A 22,388-nucleotide genomic window follows, 5' to 3' on the forward strand; every position below is an offset into this window, starting at 1 on the left:
AGCTGGAGCAGGAAACCACTGCATGAAGGGGAATTTACAACAGGAAGTCAGCTTGCTGAACCTCCAGAGTAACATCAACAAAAGTCAAAAGAAACATTCACAGGGGTTGTGTCATTACTTTAGCTTTATTTTCAGCAGGTTGGTATGTGTTTCGTCACATGCTGTGCATGAATATCAGGAATGACTTTTTATAGAAAATAGGCCATCATGCTTTTTGTTTGCATATGGAACCAGGTCAATGAGTAACTATGGATGTTGAGAAACCAGATGTCTGGATGTATTTATGGCAACAGTATAGTAAGTTTAGACAATTATGTACAGAATAGGTAAAGGTTGTAGATTTATAAATTAATACAGTTTTTTTATTAATACAGAAATTTCGTGTAAAGTAAGATAATAGTCTACGGAATAGGTGATTCACTTTTTGGAGCTGATTCAGATCCAGGTGCCAATCTGAGAATTCTTGGGAATTCTTGTTTACATGGAAACATTTTATTTACATTTTTGCTCTTTTATCATGAGCTACCATTCCTTGTGTATAAGACTTCTGAGTGCCTTAACTTTATCGCCAAGTAGGAATAAGATAAAAGAAGGGAAAGATCATAGTTATGGTCAATAAAGTATGGCTAGACAACAAAAACACTAGGTTCAGTAAAGGGAAATGGTTTTGGTTATGGTTTAAAAAAGACGAGCTTTAGTTGCAAGTATACTACAGGCTACGTGCCCATCCACTACTCAGACCTTTCACCTTTGTTTTTTGCCTCGCTACGTAAAGGATGTCCTGTCTTTTGCAGCGGCACAGAGGGTTAGTACGGGCCATAAATCGTGAGATGCAGAATCATCATATATGGATGTCATTTCTAGGAATATGGGGCTGCAGGGCTTTATAGTTGAGCAAAATGCTCTACAAGGGTGTGCATGTGGCCTGTATATATGTACAGTAGATACATGGAGGCTTCCTTCAAAGTGATCAGTCCCATAACAAGGATATTATTTTCTTACATTTTGCCATAAATACCGTTTTTCTGAGGAGATTGCACACTCCAAGTAAAAAAAAAATAATAATAATAATTTGTCTGGAGCTAACCAAGCAAACAAGGAGAGTATTTCTGCACAGGTCTATCCTCACTTTATTCATTATTATTTACAACCAGGGTTTTTATAACTGACCTAAACCCATGCTTCATTTGAAATGATACAGGGAGAACTTTCATTCGTAACCATAGGATTGTAAATCTCCCAGTGTTGATGGGGTGAGATGCCCATGCTGTCCCCAGGCTAATGAATCAGTCCGGGCTCAGCAGACTCTGTCACTGGCCCTGGCTCAGGCTCATTCCCCACCGCTGGGTGTCGGGCAGGAAAAATCATTTGGAACACACAGGAGACTGAGATGTTGATTGTTTGGATAAACCACACATGGGATATTTTGATATCTTGAGGTGTCTGGTATCTGATATATTGCTGTGTTTTTAGTTCTCGAGTTCTCTGGCGCACACACACAAGATGCAGTGGTACCAGATAGTCAGAATGGAGTTGTATGAAAGTAGGGCAGGCAGTTAGGGTGAGGGAGTGTATGTTTGATAGCTGAGTAAGACCTCCAGCAGATAGGGTTAGGGACTCACATCAAAGGGACTCGCACACAATTACAGTCACGCTTTGGGCACACCCACACATACATGCTTCAACATAGCGACATATTTTTGGCCCTGCTGTAAAGAATAGAATATAGTGCATTGTTTTCGCGGACATATTGATGATAGACTTTCAGACACTGTTTACATACACTGTTTGAAGTCCTCCCAGAAACAATCCCCCGCCCTCGTTCTTCACCTCCCCTGTCTCCATTTCTAGGTCAGTATGTTGGCAGGTAACCCTCTCCTGCCCCTGTTCTGTGGAGTTTAGATGTAGACACACACTCCTGGCACGCTGAACTGTTGTTTGACAGAGGGGGCATTTGGCAAGACTTTCCTTCCTGAGGTATGAGAACTCCATTGTTTTCACCCCTTCTCCTCCGCCCTTCAGGACATTTTCCTTCATATCCAGGTTACAGTCTGTGTATTGCCCCCTTATCACAGGTATAGAGCGAGGGAAAGTACACTGATATGCTGTTGTGATATGAACACTGACCCAGATGGTTTGCATTTGCGTGCCTTGGAGTGTGCACACACTCAGGGCCTGCATTAAAACCCATAATTTGACTCAGACATCATTTGAGTCGAACAGGTGTGTATGAGGGAGGATAGTAGAAGTGTGATACTTTTACAGGATGTTTGTTTTCCTGTATTCCAAACCTAATCTTCATTTACAACATTGTTAAAGAGGTCATTTCACAATTGCAGAAGCGCCGACTAGAGGGTCGTGAAAAAGCAAAGATGAGGGAATCCATCCTTATCAGTCCCAACAAACCTCGGGAGACCATAAAGTCAATTGGCCGTGATGAGCACAATGCTATCAGCAGGCTGCAATAAGCCAATGTTGGGTACATTACCTTCACTTGCTGGAGCAATCGGCACAATTGGCTGACTTTCTTAAGTGTGAGCTTAGTGTGGAATGTAATGGAGGGCAATCTGAAACAGCACATATAGCTCACAGCTTCACGCACATGTAAACTCATACACTCAGATAATGATTCACACGCCATATGGATGAGCATGATTAGTCTTAAAGATATACAATTTTTCAAATAGTAATATTATGTATACATATTTATTTACATTTCTAACAGACAGGGACCAACATTAAAATTCATTTGGAGGCATGTTTCTGGATGCCAAAGAAATATATCTCATGGCTCTTTAGCTGCTAAATGCTCCAATATGTTTACAAGCGCTACTGTAACTTTGTCTGTCTGCTGTTTGGTGCTGACAAGGTAGCATACAGTGGGTTTATCAGAGTTTTTTGCTAAAAAGGACTTTGCTTTGTAATGAGACTGAACCACAACAGTAAAGCTTCAGGCTGTTAAGACAAAAAAATAAGCTGAAAGATACTACAAAAGCTCTGTGTTTCATCCCAATGATGGACATTTCTACATTACACAAAGTGAATTGCAACATTGATGAGATAAAAATAGGAATTAGTGCTGCTGTAGAATATTAAAAATATACATGTACACATCCGTGCATTCCTGCATGCACAAAATGTATAAAAAGATTATATTAAATGATAAAAATCTTATACCTGGCTTTAAGATGTGTTCCTGAGGTAATTAATTTATCTTCTAAAAAGTTACAGTGTGAAAGCCCCCATCAGCTATAGATGCCGGTGTTGCAGTGTTACTACAGCTTCTCTGCTGTTCTTTAATTTGTCACCCAGTAAGGAGCCAATGACTAAGCTTCTTCACAGACCCCTGAGAGTTGTGCTTGCTTAATAGAAGCTAAATCAGCATTATCCGATCAACTCAGCAGCAGTCTAAGTAATGGATTCCATTGTGTTGTTTGTGTCCATCTCAGTAGCTTAAGTTTCATTACATAAGGTTTACAATGCAGGCCTATTTCTAAATAACTAACGGCATGTACTTGTGTTTGTTGTTTGTTTGTGTGTTTGTATGTATGCACTGTATATTCTATTCCTACAGTTATGTATTTACAGTGAAGTCATGCGTTGGACCATTTCCCACGCCTGAATGGCTAAGGAATGTGATTATTGGCTGTGTGGAATAACTGGGAGGTTTCTGTGGTTCACAGTGTGAGCACAGTTTTAAACCCCAGCATTTTTTCCCTCTTGACATCTCAATGTCCTTTTGGGAAATCTGTCAAAATATTTTACCATCAACCATTCTGGGAACCATTCAATTGTCCTGCGGTTTTGTCTGAGTGACTCAAACATTATCCCGGAGCCCTTCATCATCCCACTTCCTGTCTTTTGGCTTCAGCTCTGTGGTGCTTTTCTGCTGCTTGGGTACAAGGACAGGTGGATCTTAATATAACAGGCAGGCTGCCTGGGCAATGGGTTATATAACAGGCATTGATGCTCTCTGTGTCTAGACAGGGAAGGGCAGGTGTGTAGAGAGAGGATGAGAGGAGGAAGGTGACAGAGAAGAAGAGATGTGAGATAAAAAGGGACAGGGAAGGAGAGATGCTATTCGTGACTCTAAAGCACTCAGAAATTCAGTGAGAGCGCTGGAGCTTGTGTCAGAAAGCACTTACTCACACTTACACACATATATCCACACATACACACACACACACACACACTGGCAGAATAGAATATGAGAGCATTGCAGCACTGGCTGGATGTGTCCCAGCAGTTACTGCACTAATGCTTGCTGCAGCAGATGGGAGTGCACAGTCCAGACTGGTAGAGAACAGAGTGACAAAGAGACGGAGGCAGAAACCAGACTAGTACAGAGGATAGAACAGAGAAACTAGTCAGATTATGATTGAAGACTTGAACAAAGATATCGTGCAAGATAAAAAATAGGAGCAGTCGAAAGGGGTGGGATTGACAAGGCACAGAAGCAAGAGCTGGAACAGGTGTAGAGACAAGGTAGGAGACTGACGTAGATAGGTTTCGGTGGATGCTAATCGGCATGTCCCGCTCCATGAGGTTGCTGCTGCTGCAGAGGTCCTTCAGTGACCATCTCAGGTCATCTACCACCAAAGCCCTAGACATGCTCAGCAAGACAGCTCGAGAGAGTCGGATAGCAGGTGAGTGATGAGGGCGGTGACTGACGTATGTGTGTAGATATTAGTGCAGTACATGGACATGTTTGTTTGCCTGGGTTTTTTATGTGATTGCGCACATATGTTTTGTTCAAGAGCTTACAGTTGTAATTTACTCCAAGCATGTGAAGTTTAAGATTATTTAACAAGATACACAGTGAGATGAGACAACTGCATTGTCATTGCCTCAGAGAGGAGACATGATACGCTGCAAGGCTTCTGCACAGTGAGCAGTGTTGACTGTCAAACAGATCAATAGACAAGCGGTTGTTAGATGTTCTGGGATGTTGCAGATCAGCTATTTCTTGGCCCATTTGTAAAATAATGACTACCAGGTTTGTGTCATATTTAGATTTTTGGGGGGGGGCTTTATGTGACACCAGATGTATTTGTGTTGGTGGATGCGTGGGACTTTGAGATAGCAGTGATGGCATTTTCCCTCCTACCTGCTTCCAGCACAGTGGCTTGAAAACCAGGATTTTGCCCATGTATAACTAATGAGCTGGTTGTACACACACAGGACTGAGTGCATCAGAATAGTCCTCTAACTCCCTGGCTACCTTGCTCTTAAATTATACAGATTGCCCTCTATCATATAAGAGCAGCAGCAACGAAAATGGATTAAGAGAGCTGCTCTTGAGGAATGTTGGCTGATATCATCTACAGCTGTGCTGTCCAAAGTGGCGTCTGCGGGCCAAAGTTAGCCTGCAGTTCCATTTGGCTCTCCAGATGTTTAGTGGGGAAAACAATGTTAAAGAAATTATAATATAAATTGATTTTATGCTGTTATATTTTTTGTGAGCTAAAAGTGATCTTTAAATCTGTAGGATCCCTAATAATTACTTTTCATAATCTTTGCACAGGAAGCCAGTCAATTAAGGGAACATGGAATCCAAGTACCATTTTGCATCTTAAAGGGTGTCAATTTACATGTATTAATTCCTTTTTATTGGTTATATGTAAGCGGTTTGTAACGTGACGTAAAAAATTAAACCTTCCTGTCTTTCCCTGTTGCCTATACAAGTCTGTAGATGATTTGTTTGAGTTGTTTAATGCTGCTGGATTGTGGATTTCTTTGTGAAGGTTGTGTCCAAAGGATGTGACTTTATGCACGTTCTCGAGTGCCTCATCTCAGTGGCTGTAGCTAACAGTAGCTAACATCACTTTAGAAATCGAATCCGCTAACATAAACTAATGACCAGCTTCCAGCACAACACACAAGTTCCCCACAGCCCCTTTAAAAATACAATACGATACAAAATAGGTGTTTGTTTTCGTTTCTGCCCACCATTAAGTTTCAGTTTTGGCCCTCCAAGGTGAGAAATTTGGGCATCCATGATCTACAGGATAATGCCACTTCAAAGTGGTTTTAAGAAAGCCGTGATCCCCTGTAAGGGTCGACATGATGTTTGACTGCATCACGTTTGAAAGGTTGACACCTTCCAAGTCAGCACAGGTGTTGTTGAGCTCCTTTGAAAGGAGGTAATACAATTTTCCCACTGAATCTAGAGGTCAGTGCCCTGTGGCCTAACCTCTCTATTGAAGTTGAGAGCACCAGGTGATAAATATCTACCGACAAACACTGTCCAGGATGTTTCTGTTGAAACATAGCTCACTGTCTTACATGAAAGAGATTTGAAAAGTAGGTCAATGTATTATGACAGGATCTGATTACAGCTCTCTTGACAAGTCACTTATTACTTTTCATTTGCTCTCTTCCTTCAATATTTTGGCACAATGTTGTGGCTTTGACAGGAAATACACGTGTTGGTAAACCATTATGAGTACATGTGAATTCATGGATGTGTGTGTTCCTGGCCATGAAGTGCAGGAACACATTGTACTGTACAAAGAGAGCTGAAGGTGTTCTTAGGCAGCGGGTTTGTATCCACATGCCATTAACATCTAAGGAAACTTGGCTTTTAGTGTGGAAGTGGCCTTGAATTATGAATCACAATCAGATTGTCCTGACTGCATAACCTTTTAAACTGTATTTTATGATTATAACTTTGATATTTTATACTGCCAATCAAATATGACTTAGTTAGGCACCTTTTGAAAAATAATCCAGACCCAGGGGTTGGCGGTCTGGACAAAAAATATCACAATCCCACAATAAGAAATGTCTCAACGATTTAGACAAAGGGGATATGACAAGACACTGATTGAACAAGCAATAGAAAATAAGAAAATAAATGATTAAATCCTCCTCCTAAACACATTGAAAACAAAACTTTTGTATCTGAATATTGTACGGCCTCTGTGCAAGTCTTAAAGATTATAAACAAACATTGGAAGGTCCTTGAATGTGACCCAGATTTGAATCATTTGTCATCCTTCAGACCTCGTTTTAGCTTCAGGAGAGGCAGAAATGTCAGAGATCTTGTTGTCAGTTCTTTGTTTAAAGAACCTACACAAACTAACTGGCTTTTTCAAAAGGTGTATGGACATTTTTGACATGGACAATGTGCACACTGAAAATAAGTTTAATACTTGAACAAGACATTGAACCACCCCCATTTAGAAAAGAAATATGTATATATCTTCTTAATAGCAATCCCAATCCACAATCTAAATTGCAACCGTTTTCTCAATTTTGAAATGCCCTGTGTGGACTATGGCCAAACTTAAAGTAGCCCATGAATTTTCCATTTGGCCAATTAAAGATCATACGTCATGCTGCTAGCAATAGCTCATGTTGCATTATTTACAATACATTATGCAAGAGCCACGTGTACAAATTTGTCCTATCAATGTAACCATGTAGGTGGCTACATCACTCTATTGGCATATAGAGCAGAGGGTATTAAATAACACCATCTCACAATGATTTGCCTGAAAATTAAATTAGGATGCTTTCAAGATTGATCACGATTGCCCATTCCTATCCAGACATGACTGACTTTTCTGGTGGCAAAATGATCTTAGACTACTTTGGAAAATCAACTAGGAACTTGAAACGTGTTTACTATAATACATGAAGATGACTTTCTTGTGCTATGTGAGCCTTGATGACGCATGTGCATTAGGAAATAAAACTCGGGACATTCTCTCAAGGACTGCATGTCAGCTCTGTGCAGCATCACGCATCCTGAAACCCAATAGCCTAGTTGACGTTTCCCACCCTTGTCGTCCCTATGATCACATCACATTTTTAAGCATGTTTACAGCTGAAGGGGAAAACCTGCTACTGAGAACACGAGTTTATCCACTGACAAAACCCAGCTGTCACTCCGGTCTTTGTGCACTCTGTCTATTGGAGACGTCATCAAAAAGATCACTGCTTTGTCAGGCTGTTGTCCTCGGGAGCTACCTTAAATCAACTCCTTTTCAAGACAGGGCTTCTTCAGCCAGTGAAGGTGTATGAATGGAACTTTTAAGGGGCCAAAGCTTCGAGCAGACTTCTTTTTCTGATCCCTCGCTTTAGGCCAGAGAATGAAATTCCAACAGGACAGTAACAGATACTGTAGCATTGAGGTCGCATGCAAGTGTGGACTTTTCAATTTGTTTGCATACACCAATTTTGTTTTCATAACTATACACTCATTATGAATTTGATGCCTACAACACGCAACGTGACAAGAACCACAGCGTCCAAACTTTTTAGGAATCAAGGTTGTAGAAAGGTTTCTCTTTCTGAAAAGGCCAAAGTCTTTGGACATGTTCCTTGTTCCTTCATGGTTCAACTTCTACTGTTAGATTCAATGCTCCACAACCTCAGAAGAGATTAAACCAGGGATGTATTGATTTATAGGAGATAGGTTTATTACAAACATTTTGTCTCAGCAAAGACCCAGAAGAAGAGAACAGAGTCTGGAATGACTGGTATGCCTTCTGCTCCGTTTTCAATTTTTTTTTCTAGCTTCAGAGAGGTCAAAGGGCATCTGGAATCAGGGCAGATAGCAAGAAAGAGGGTAACCATGTAATCTGTCATCATACCTGCCTGCAAAATATTCCCCGTAGTCCATTAATAAACTACTCAAGTCAAATTAAAATGTTGATTGTCATACAGATTTGAGCTAAGGTGTTTGAGCTGAGGTGTTGGTTTTTATTGCAGAGAAGATGACATTAGGCTATCTGTGGTTTGCTTTTTTTATTCAGTGTAATCCAAAAGCAAAGATTCAGTTGTCAGTTGTGTTTTTGACATTCAGTGGGCTAAATACAGTAATTTTAAGATTATTACTAATTTCCATGGTATAAATTGATCAAGTGTTTCATGAATACAGAGCTGTGGACTATTATAAGGAAAATTAGGAGAAAAGGACTGATAAGACATGGCACTCAGCACGGACTATACAGTAACTGCTCACTAAATTATGTCAACACCACCCAGCACATAAATAATTTTTCTCCTCCATATATGTCGACATGTTCTCTTTTTTCCCAGCTGACACTTGTGCATGTTCTCACCATCCTGCCCTTGAACTAAAGTGTTTCACATGACCTGGATATTGTGTAACCCTTTCAAACGTTTTGTTTACAGGAAACATTTATAATGTAGTGCCACTTCTGTTGCATTGCATTGTGTGATGTAATCAAGGATTGCATCAAGGTGAAGGTTATTTCTGCTCTCATTTTACACCACTGTTGGCCAGCTACCTGAGAGGCCTAATCAGTTTATTACGCCTATCATAACGCTACTGTCTAATGCTGTTATATAACAACAAGAGATTTGTCAATCAATCCATTTTCCAGTCATGTGGAGGGGAGGGAGGCATTAGGCCTATTAGGTTGGTGAATTTCATCGTGGCTCAGAATGTTTCAGCAAACATCTCAATATTATGTTTTTGTAAACATGTCTCAGACTAAACGCACTGTTGTGAGAAGTTGTTTTTTAAGCCGTAGTTACAGAACATACAGTACTGAAAGGTTCATTGGCTTAAGGATTTGCACTACGCCATGTCATGCAGCTTTGCTTTGGCTCAAGTTTAAGGAATGTCGAATGAGTGTCAACATGCATACAGCTGCTGAATGTAATGTAATGTTGCACTAATATTCAAATGAGATGAGTTTCTTGCGTTTGCACTGTTTTACCTTCAGCATTAACAAAGCAACCATAACTTAATAATGATACAGTAAGTGGAGTGTCTCAATTTTAGTGTTTAATACAGTCACATATTTATTCAGACTTTCCTAATAGTAAGAAAAACAAGAGTTTTGGCTGTTTTTAGGTACCTTTGCACAATAAGCACAAATGTCAAGCAGGTCACTCTGTGGTCTATAGTGGGCTGTAAGTTTAGTGGGCCTCTTCTGAGGTGAAGACGTTGAGATGCAAATGTGCATTGTCCACCTTCCTTCTGTGTGAATTTTAGTTTAGTTCAATTTAGTTTAGTTTGTTTATTTGACACGGACATACCAGTAACATTGGTGCTGCAATATGCAACCATATACAAGCCCCAGATGTACTGCACTCAGTGTTTATGCCAAGACACTAATTTATCTGTCCACGGGAAGCTTTTAAAAGTTAAAGCTAGAAAGAAGAAAAGTAAAGAAAAGCAATAAGAGGAATAAAACATAACACAGTTGTTCTACAGTACAAGTGAAATGCAGCTAAAAATACAATACAGGTATATACAGTGTGCCAGTAAAAGTAACAGTTTCTAGTCACTTTCTCAACTGCACTTTACAAAGTTTTCCTTCACTCTCAGAATGCACCAGGTGTACAGTCCCAGTTGGGACTGCTGCCCAAGTAAATCAGATGCTAATTACATTCAGACTGCAAGTGCAAGTTGATAAAAAATTCAGTGTAATAAGTAAATCTGCACCCCTGGGTGGACTGAGGATTGAGGTTTAAATTGTTTTAATGGTGCAGTATCTTCTCCACTAATATCCACTAATAATGCCCTGCTGTATTCCTAATTACTTTCACTATGTGAACAAAAAATCGGTGCCAACAAGCCGACAGATTTTGGTGTTGTAGGTATTTAATGTGCAAGCTTCCAAGTGGCCCAGTGGTCTAACCATGTAATTGCAGCGTCTCTGCTTCAAATCAAGCCAGGTATTTGTTGCTACGTGCTCAACAAAAGGCGTACCGGTTGAGCAATTTGTAAGAAAGTAAAAACACATTCATTAAAGGGGTTTATGTAACTTCATAGAGGCCTGTGTGTGCACCTTCACCAACTAAAGCAAAACACAGGGCACAGACTGCCTGCATTTATGCTAAGTCTTCGTGGAGCCACAACTTAATGCCAAAATGAATAGCAAAATTGCACTGCACTACCAAATCTGCATTACCACATCCCCAGCTACACCACTCCAATTACAGTATATTGGCAAGTACAGGTGGGTCCCTTTTAAACCAGAAAATGACACAAGCACAGGCAGACAGAAACCTGCCTTGTACCAGCGTGTAACCAACTGACTGGGGTGGTTTGGACAAAAATGACCCACCAACCAAAAAACCATCTGACATTGCCAACCATAGAGACATGAGGTGAAGGTTTTTCGACATATCAAAACTGTACTGCACCTGGGAGAGACATGAAGGTCATAAAACACACTTTTGAACTTTTAAACATACTACAATGAATAGAATACAAGGTCTCTGTGTGGATTTGAGGAGATACATTTGAATACCTAAGTGCCACAGTTTGAGTGTGAGTGTGTGTTTGTGTCTTTGTGTCCCTACTTGTGCATGAATGTGTGATTGTTAAGTGGCAGGCTTTTGTATGAGGCTTAAGGGTGGGCCAGTGGGAGGTCCAAAGACATGTTCCGGTCTACTCAAGTCCTGCCTACTGTTAAACCACACAGATGTCCTGGGCCTATTGTGGCCCTACAGCACTCTACAGGGACCCAGCATGTCCATTTCACGCCTCAAGGACGCCCAAAGAGGAAGTCAAAAAGGGCGCACCACTGTGACATCAGCAGAAGTCTCTTTGAATGAAAACGCATCAGGGAACCATGTAACAAATTAGCTACAACAGGACACTTTCACCCCAAGAATGGACAAAGATATCAAAGTTTAATAAGAGATTTATCTTAAAAACAAGAGAATGAACTGCAGATAAACACACATATGGAAATGTATACATGTCCTCAACATATTTTTAAAACAACAACTACTTTGATCAGACAACTTAATAAAAGACTTCACCCACTTTAAACACCCACGGATGCCTTGCTCTGCTGTTGAGCTTCAACTCATTATCCTCAGCTGTTTGTTGGGTTGCGGCATATACAGATGTGGTCTTTGCAATAATTAAAGTGTTTGTGGTTTTGCTCCCAACATGTGTTTCAAGTCTGCTTAAACTTAAATTCTCAGAGTACATTTCCGTCCCTTACAGAAGAGACATTTTCCATTGACATCTTGATGTCAACGTGAGAATGAGACCACAAAACTCAGTGTGAGACCATAAAAACATTAATTGTTGAATCTTTACTTGGCGTCTTCCATTTTCCACAACAGATCTGCTTGTGATGTTTCATCATGTGGACATTCCAGTGGTTTAATTCAAGTACCTTAAGACACTAATACTGTAGAACAGCTTGTGATGTTCATTGTAGGCACCCGTTCCCTTGTTGGCACATCACGTTTCAGTTTGCCTTCACATTTAGGTCAAGCTGCTCAATTTGTGTGTCTATAAATAACCTCCTCCTTATTATTTTATCAAGGCAGATGAACTGCTCCACTGTGTACTTCTCTGCCTGCATTTCATCCTAGTCATGTGGATCTGAAAAAGTAGGCCAAGAACAGTGTTTGCTGTCATCTCTGTTTGTGCCGGAGAGATTTTATGAAAGTCCATGTGTGTCTCATGAGTGAAGCGTGCCACACTTGAACTCCTGAGCGAGTCATAAAAGCAACGTTTGTGTGTGGGGGTGTAAGTGAGTGTGAGTGATTCAGAGCATACCTAAAAGCATGCACAGACTCTTTTACTGCGTTAGCACGCGTACGTGTGCACTATAAGATTACTGCCAAGCTCGACTAGACATGACTATGGGATACGTGCCAGGGACATACTGTATTTTCTCTCACCACCTCATCCGGCGTTTCCTATCTCTGTATGTTTTTCTATTTGTTTCGCACATTTTAATCCAGAATTTGACTTCAATAACATGTCAGTCAAAACAAAGTTGGTCTTGTAGTACCCTCAGGAAGGAAGATGTTGAAATCATGTTTGTTGCAAGAATAAAGACCAAATAAATATAGAATTTATATTAGAAAATAAATGCAGTGTTTAACTATTGTATCTGTAAAGCATGAAAGTACATTCCTGACCTCGGGAATAGTATTTTGATTAAACAGTATGAATTCAGAGTCAACCTTTTTTCAGAGCCTTTAGTTGTATGACACTAGCTGTATTTCAATCCAATTTTCAAGCAAATTAGAAGCAAACTTTTGAAATGTCAAGGAAATGCTAAAACATTTGGCTGTATGCACACATGGCTGTAACATAGCAGAAGAAGCAGAGGAAAAATAGTTGTTTGCCAACACAAGAAGAGGAAGAACCAGTCACCTTGGCCATCTTTGATAGACAAAGTCTTCAGCTTCTTCTTCTCTCAAAGCACTCACAGTCATTTGAGTTTAATGTTCGCTACGTCAGAACTTATTTGGAAAAGGTGTTTCCCTCTCTCTTTACAGGCATCAGCTTTTTTTGAAAAAGGCAGAAACTACCTGAAGTCAGCATTTTTTTATCTTTTTCAAAAAATGAATTAATCTTGTACTTTTCACCAAATTGCCATATTTCTTTTCATCTTGTTTCACCAATATGTAATGAGCCAACTATCCATTAATTCACTGTTCCTGAGACTGCAATTTGGCTCAACCAGTGTGAGTGATGAATTGATGGCTTTAGTCTGTTTCAATGTAATTGGATGTGATTTCCACTACAGTCTATATCAACATATTAACTACGGCTATATAACCTTGTGATAAATGTGAATTCCCAAGTCTTCAAATTTCCTCAGTGTCATCAGTTATCACATTATTATTTTAGAAACCACAGTAAGGATATAGAGTATCTATCATGTATGCTCCAGTGGGCTCGTGTTAGTGAACTCAATTTTTCTCCTCTAGTTTCTGGCCTGGTTATTCTGACTGATTGTCCTGCTGTTACACAGGTGACTGGTAGTCGTTTAACTTGACATGTCAGTGTGTGAGGGGTGAACACTTTTGAGATATTTATGATTGAATTAGAGTCCTTCAACGCTGTTCCTGTTCAGTGATTTAAAGCCCCCTTGTTTCTGCCTCACAAGGCCGCTTGTTTCGAAGACTCTGGAATGTTTTGCTAAACCCGGTGACTCCGACAAGCGCACGCCAAACTTGTTTACTTTGCTTGTTCTACCGCGCTCCCTCGCCTCCAGTCTTTTTCTCACTTTCTCCTTTTAACACATGAGCTCACTCAATGTGTCTTTTGACTCTCTCGTTATAAGACCCCTCTCTGTTTTATTGATCCAGCAATTTCTGATTGGTTCTTTTGTAAAAGTCTTAACCTTGAAGAGATGTTTCATCCAGGCAGCAACACTGCAGCTTTCAACACAACAGCCATGTCGACCATCTAATAACAAGAGATTTAAGCATTACTGATTATTTTGATGCTTATGTGTGGAGAGAACATTGTCAACACCCTTAAACGACAGAGAAGAAGAAAGTCAAACACAGCATATGTCCAGCTTCAATCTGCAGAATCGTGAGCAGAATCTTAATGAGCCTCTTCTTTGATTTCTGTTTCTCTTCGCCCTAATCATCACTCGAGTGGGACGTCTAGTACTTTTCAGCAAGACCACTAGTAGCCCACTTGATGCACGCACTTGACTTCTCATTGTTCCATTCGCTGCCCATGCTTTACTCCTGCAGCAGAGAACTTGGGCAAACACTCATCTCCCTCACAGACTCAAAAAACCTGAGCTGAAACAACGAGTCTGCTATTTCAAGTGTCCATTGACATTGTACAGAGATGAGGAGCCGACACTCACAGAACTCCTGATTTGGCAAAGCTCGGGATTCCCAAAGTGGTGTGCACAAATATTTGCACACATTGTGGAATTTACTCCTGCCTCGGCGCTGGAGAATGTCTGATTTCACACCGCAGACTTTCAGGCCGGTCCACTCCTACACCTTTCCTCCCTCCGTCAGCAGAAATAGTGTGAGTGCTGTTGCAAGCAGTGCTGCTTTGTTGGCAGAGACAGAGCTGTCTTTATTACCGTGAGTTACTGTGTGCGGTGCACCTTCCCAGCTTTTAATCAATGCTTCTGGGTTGATTGGTGGTGCTGTTTTGGGAACTTGTCATGTACTATCAATATGAGAACCAGGGAGGGAGATGCTGGAGTAGAGTTGAGAGAGAATTAGAATTAGATTCAGAAGCGTCTCCAAACAATGAGGGCTTTTGCACAATTAAAGGATATAAAAGCACAATTGAGTCTTCAATGCATAAAGGACAGGAATTTTATCATCCTCATTGTAAGTAGTGTCAGTGTAGACAGATGATGGCTTGATATTGTGTAATCATTTGTGGTTTGATGATTGCTTGAGACTAAATTAACTATAATTGCTATACGATAAGTATACCCCTTGAAAACAGCTCATGGCAGTTTCATAATGGGTATGCATTAATGTGTAACCTTAAATGAAAATACTGAGAACAAAAACCTGCATATCACAAACAAACACTTGGTATGTCAAGAAGATGATGAATCTATTGGCACATCCTCCATGCACATCTGGTCATCCTTACCTGTGAGGTATGAGAGAAGATTGGAGGTCGAGGTCTAAAACTGAAGAGTGATGATAGTGGATGTTTTATTATAATGGTCTAAACTATCAGATTATTAGTTTGGTTTGTATGGCATTCAGCGTCTTAAATGTGCAACGTTGTAGTACCTGTCATGCTAGTGATGTAGTCTCTAACAAGACTTGTGATATGAGACAAGAGGAAGATGATGGCGTGACCACTCGACACTGGTCATTAGTTGTAAAACAGCCACATTCCAGAGGAATCTTTTCCAGATGGGTACTTACAACAAGTTTTAGTGCCCCATTAAAATGGTCTCATCTCTGATGACTTAACTGCTTCTTGGGGTGCCTGATCTCATGGTATGTTGTTTGTTTACTCTCCAGTGGGCCTTCATTTCCTGTGAGTCTGCTGCTTTTTGCGGCTCTAGCAGGTCTCAGTGGGTTAGCAATCTTCAATTTACTCTGTCAGTCCACAGGGGATTTTAAGAAAATCCTGATCCTGTTGATTGGTGGCATTCTTTTACAATTTTGGAGCAACAAGTCATGACAGAGTCGTTTGATTCATTGGAAATAGACCTACAGTTGATGGGGATGACACTGATCACAAAATGGAATTTAACTTTTCCAGAATTCCAGATCGATGTCGCTCACTGTGTGTCTGTTTATTAGTCAGGAGAGAACCAACTCAATTGTCAAAATATGACAATCCCAAGAACCACCAAAGGATGGATAATAATATTGTGATACGAGCACATTAAATTAAATCTTCTTAAAAATGATCCAAGGTCAGGCTGTTGTCCCAGTGTTTTCAGAAACACAAACAAACTGACACATGTTCTCACGTGTTATCGGAAAAAGAAACCTACTGAGTGTCACCCAACTCTCCTTTCAGGTGAATTTAAGCAAGATTGTATCATTTTATTGGAGCATGTGCGCACACAAGTTTTCCCCAAGCACAGTCAAATAAAATCCCAGACAGCAGTCTTTCCTTAAGCAGATCATCCATCATCACAGCTGATTCCAAATGTTTATGGAGATTTGTATCTTGAGCTCAGAATAGAGGACTTTCTTTCTCATGCAGGTCACAAGACGGCACGAGTCATAGAAGCTGATGGAAAATAATACTTCCATAGACCTTTGAGTTCAGATAGAGTATTAATCAAATGTTTTCCAAGAAAGGAAAGCCAAACAGTAAAAGTATTGGAATAACGATACCTTTGAGCAAAAATGGTGACAAAGACACAAGACAATTCTTCACGAATTCCCTTAACCACTCACCCTGAGACTGCAAATACAAAACTTGCCACATCAGTAGAATGCTTCTATGTATTTCTGCAGTCATGGGTGTAGTTGCATGCCTAACCCTGGCCTTATAAATTGTTCCCAGCACTGTATCAGTACTTTGATTTGAATTTTAGTGTTGTGCCCAACAACACGACTAAAAACTCTACAGCCATCATACATATAACATACAGACCAGCCAACAGAGTGACGTTACCATCCCTAGAGTCATAGCCTGATTAAAAATGGGATGATAAATATGGCTGTATGGAAATAGAAATGGACTGAGGGTAGGTAAGATATTAAGAATGGGTATGCAAAAGAAATTGGGAAGGAAAGAATTTACAGATGGGTTTTGAGAAAAGACCACCTCCATCTGACCTGATTCCTGACTCCTTATTGCCTCTGCACTGGAAAGTGACTGGTATTTTTATTTATGAGGAGGTTGACAGCCACTCTGGGTCCTCAGGCAAAGGCCTTTTTCCTTTTTCCATCTCCTCATACGTTCCGATCTGCATTTGTCATTGTGTTAGGGAGGACTTGAAGATGCCTGACAGTTGAGAGCATATTACATAGGAAAGCAGCATGGCTAAAAGGACTATTTCTAAAGTGACCCCTTTAACCTACACTCGCCCCCAGGCATTTGGTAGATCTGATAGAGAGCGTTGTAAATGTTACGGCCTCTGATTGTTCAGTTCCTCAATAATTTGGTTAGAGGTATTGAGCTTTGAAAATGACCAAGAAAAATGTTTCAACTGTTCTAGAGAGCTTTTGAAGAAGGAGTTATGGATGCCTTCGGGCCCCTGCTGGTCCTTTTAAAAGCCTTTTCTAAGTCGGTGTCAGGGCAACATTGGGATTCATCACAAGTTGTGTTGTGGACTATCACCAAATGCCATCAAGTTAATCCAGCACTGAATATTTTTCTGTTGCAACTTTTCAGGTACTTTGGATCTTTATTTCTTATTTCAAGTTGTGAAATGAGCGGCTGGTCTCGTGCTGACATGGCTAAACTTCATTTTGTGTCTTGTTCCCTGCTCATCCTAACAGAGACCTCCGACGAGCTTCAACATAATCTCTCTTTAGACCAAGACACCCACTTAATGTCCGTTTCTCCTTCTGATCGAGAGGTGTTGTAGGTGACCTTTCACCTTGTAGTCACTTAGGGATCGTAACCCCTTTGCCACCATGAATGGGTGAACACAAGGCCACTGGCTGAGTGTTGTCACCCTCCGTGTCCAGGCCGACCTCCACTTTAAGTCCTTACAGCTGGTAATAATACAAGCACTGGAGCGCTTAGCATTAGCATGTTGGGTAAGTGACACTTTGACAACTTAATGTCTTTTGTGTGTGTGTGTGTGGCTGAGGTCAGGGTCAGTGAACATAATGTCCATCCAGCATTTCTTGGATTAAATGCCGTGGCAGGTCACAAAGTTGCCATCTACTCCCTCGAACACAATATTTTTCATTCATTGGTTGTAACACAAAGCAACAAGTCCATAATGTTCTTAGCTAGGCATTCTGGAAATTAGGCATTCTGAGAATGAATTAAAATGGAATAAGGATTTCGCCTGTGATGACTTTAGACCTCATTTTTTTTCTTGCATGCCCTCGTTTTTATTTACTTGTCTCGTGCTTGCCTCATTGCCTTAAAGCCATTAGTGCTGAGAGTGAGGAAGCAAAGGGGGATTTTGTCTTGTTTTGGCCTGAACATATTTTCTTCAGACAATGACGTGGTTTGGTCTCTCTGTGGCCATAACATCTCAACACAAGCATTTGAAGGACTCTGTTGTTGAACACAGAGGTCGTTGTTTGTAAAAATTACAGTTGTTTGTGACTCGCACTAAGATCATTTGACTTTGAATGCAAATGCGAGCATATTTGCTATTTAAGTGAGGAGATGACAGCTTTTTTGTTATCACAGAATCAGCAGAAATATTTGACAAATAAGTCTATTCTAATCCATAATCTTAGAGAGGCTTGAGTCTGTTCCAGCATGAATTGAAAACAACTTTGGACTGCTAAAAAGCCAGTCCAAATTTAAAACCAGTTTTAACAATGCTAGTGCAGCCTAGTCACCCACATATAATGTTAGCATCTAATGTTTCTGCAAACCGCAGATCAGTCAATGGTTGACATTTGTCCCAAATGTGGCATATCACCTTCACATTGTCGACTTGTTACCCAACTTTCACATTGGGACGTGGAGGAGACGGTTGGTGGCGTTATTACAAGCCACAAGGCCACCAAGCAGTCAACTGCATTTCGACTCTGTGGGGAGATTTACAGCCTTTTTTGTTGCATCCAAAGCTGACTATTTTTGACAGGAAGGCAGACCATCTCTAGCCGTATCTGTGGTGACAAAAGCAGGTGTTTTTTTAAGAGACCCGGGGACATTCCCAGCCATTTTAGGTGCAACCAAAACAGGTAGGCTATTTTAAGCCAAACCCTGATGTTTTTCTCATCCTAACCAAGTGGTTTTTGTGCCTTAACCTAAACAGACCATAAGCACAGTGTTGTGACTAGAGAGAATTAAAGAACATAAAGGAGCAACATAAAGAAACATCAAGTTTCAAATTAGAAACGTACTTATCCTGTGGACTCCTACTCCTTCATTCTTGGAAAGATGGGGGGTGGGGGGTAATCAGAGAAGGTTCAGTATTAGAGCCATGGCCAATCTGTTGGGCATATGGAGGTTCTGTCACTTCTACCAACCTCAAGCTGGACGGTATTAGTCCCCCTCGTTACTCAGGAGTTGAGATATCATCCCCTAGGGACCGATGAGGAGCAGAGGGGTGAGGGGGGGAGTCACAGGTCTGACTGCAGCTCCTGTTCATCACCCAAAGTTCCCACCCTCAAACACACCAGTGCTGTCCATTAGCTCCTAAAGTAAATAAACTGTGTCTATGTGAAGTACAGAGAGTGAAAGAGTGGGTGGATGAGGGTTCAGGGTATCAGGGCTAATCACATAAAGTGTATTTAAGTGACCAGAGACAGTAAGACTCAGACATTAAGCATTTAGTAGTGCAGAATCATGGAAGTTGTAGTCTTCCTTGATAAACAACCACCACTACCATTGGAAATCTGTCTTTTTTACATAACGTTTAGTCGCGTTCACGGACATGTTTGCCTGTGTTTACTGTGGTGTTATTGGAATAGGCAATAGATGGAACTCAGTGCTACCTTAAATAACATTTTGTTTCTCGGCGTTTTAACATTTTTGGAAATGTTTAGGATAAAAAATATCCCTAAGGTCTAGTCGTTTTTATACATTATATTATAATGATGAAATGTCACATATCATATCTTTAAAAGAATGAAACGTGTCACTCTTTCTGTCCACTGCATACCTACAGGATTGCTGCCTTCTCCTTACACAGCTAAACACATACACTAACTTCCTTCTGTTTATTTGTTCTTGGCTTAATACAACTGATTCCTTAGATTCCTGTGCAGTGGATTTAGGTCAGCTATGCATAAAGACAAACATTTACATTTTACAGCTAAAGTAAGCCCCTTCATAATCATATCAAAAACCTCCCTTGTGGGTCAATGCTTACAGAAGGCTTCCTTTAAAAATATGCCGGGCGTCCAAACAAACTCATGCACATACGTAAGTTTGCTCAGGCTCACACAAAAAGCTATTTCAAGCCTGAATCGCCTTGATTCCTGCATGTATGAGGCATTTGTCTTATAAGTCTCGTGTCAATCTCTAGTTTAGTAGGTCAAGATTGTCACTTGAGATCGACCACTGACTGATCGTCTTCTTCCTGCTGTCATTTGTCTACCAAGACCTGAAGGAAAGAAAGTTACTTGCACACAGCAAAATGAGAGACTAGAAAAGCACTTTAATCTCAAGTGTTTTACCTGGAGGAAGCACAGACCAGTAATCATTGGGAGTACACCAGCACAGGGTTTTTTTGTCAATATGCAAACTTAGGTGACACTGATATATCTCTTATTTTGTTAGGCATGTCACATAGTGAAGTGTGTCTTGGGCTAAACCACTTTTGTAGTAAATGATATCTATCAAATGTATCCTGTTTGGTTCAGGCATCACTTCCATATCCAGACATTTTTGATTAAAATATACTAGCGGTCAACAATGAATCAGAAATTAAATTGATACAACAGATGAGGAAAACATGTTCTACTGAAAAATGGATTTTAGGTGCTTGTCATGTTTTCAGTTTTGGCATAGGATTTGACACAGTGTGTCAGTCATTTATCCCATCACTCTTTGATCTGCAGTTGCTCTCTTTCATCTTATCTCCTGAAAAATGACGCAAGACACAGGAGCTGGATAAAGTTGGGAGCTGGAAGAAATCACTGAAGGCCAATCCTGCTTGGCGCACTTTTGCAAAAAAGCTTCTGGATCGGCGATAATCTCAGGGCTGAACCTGGTTTGTGTTTGTCATGACAGCCGAGATGTCTGCACGGTTTGTCACGTGGCTCGCCAGGGTCGAGGTTCAAAGGGGGTCACGGGTCAGGGCAGGGAAGACTCAAGCATGAACTTCCTGCATTACTCACTGGCTGAATCTGCACACAGAGAGAATGGACATATGGGACTTTGGAATTTGGTCTTCGCTCCATGACAGAAGTCAAAAACAGGAAAGAAAATAGAATAGGGAAGAGAGTTCTGCACTTTCTATTGTCAAAGGTGTTATTGGACACCTCGGTATGGGCGTGCACATGCAGGACACACAAGCATTAATTTAAAGATAATAACATACCACTCAGACAGAAAAAACAAGCATGCGTCCACAAACGCACACACATTCACTAATTTCTTTCATCAGATGTCAAATATCTCCCACCTCCTTGGCACATCCAACATGCATCCACTCCCAGCTTGTTCCTCATTCATACTGACTTAACGCTCCACAGTATAGCTGCAGGGCACGTCATCTCATTGCATCTTAAATCTTGCACCCAAGGCCCAATGATTCATTGCTGTTGAAGGCTAGCTGGCATACGTTTTACATCTATGCCAACTCCTCCAGCCATATGCCAACTCCGCCTTTACTCAGAGCAGTTCATCATGATGTCGGATGAAATCAACATTACATTCCTAGGTGCAGCTGTCATTACGTATTTGTTCAAGAGTAACTATTTTAAACCTGTCATGGCTTTAATGAGGCAAAATCGCACACTAGAATCCATTTGGATGCACATGTGGTAGCGATCAAAGTAGGGAAGATGTCGTTGACAAAACAATCCTACCTCAAGGTCTGTTTAGTAGCTGTTCTGAAGTCTTTGATCATATCACACGATCTCTACTTTGAGGATTTCTTGTCCATGTTGGCTTAAAAAAGGAATATCTATCTAACACCGCGGAGAACAGAATTATTCCAAACAGTAATTATTGGGCCTCACTCGGTTTGGAATAGGAATTCTGGAAATTTCCAGGCATTACGGCACAGCTCAAACTGTTGGTGTGTGTTCGTTTCACAGCCATATGGTTGGCATCATTAACCACTCCCAAAGTATTCACTTGGTTTCCCAAGCAGACCTCCACCTCGTGTAATTCTTAGAAAATGTGGTCACACACACAGTAACTCTTTATGTGTTGAAATGCAATTTCTCCAGTTTTAGAGCCTGGTAGAAATAAATCAGGCCAGCTCGTTTCATTCACTTTAAGCCAGTAACATCTGCACTGTACCATAAAATGTTGTTTTTGAGTCCTAGCAGTGAGATTAATGAGAATAATCAACCAGCGTTTGCACAGAAACCACAGCAGTTTTACAGCATTTTTAAGTCGGAATAGAGGTTTCCACATA

At 40.6% G+C, this 22,388-nt stretch overlaps 1 protein-coding gene across 6 annotated transcripts in view; it reads left to right on the forward strand.

Moving 5' to 3' along the window:
* Window positions 1–22,388, forward strand: part of dlc1 (DLC1 Rho GTPase activating protein) — a 93,029-nt gene that overhangs the window by 37,235 nt on the left and 33,406 nt on the right. Inside the window, exon 1 of one of the 6 annotated variants that reach the window (XM_084363751.1) lies at window positions 4,270–4,646. The exons of the other annotated variants lie outside the window; for them this stretch is intronic. Within the exon in view, the coding sequence (XP_084219877.1) occupies window positions 4,517–4,646 (130 nt within the window). The 5' untranslated portion in view covers window positions 4,270–4,516. Of the gene's footprint in view, window positions 1–4,269; window positions 4,647–22,388 lie in introns of those variants that run through there. 6 annotated transcript variants of the gene reach the window in all.

The sequence above is a fragment of the Pagrus pagrus genome, assembly GCF_965226575.1.
Source record: "Pagrus pagrus genome assembly, chromosome: 2".
Lineage (NCBI taxonomy): Eukaryota > Metazoa > Chordata > Actinopteri > Spariformes > Sparidae > Pagrus > Pagrus pagrus.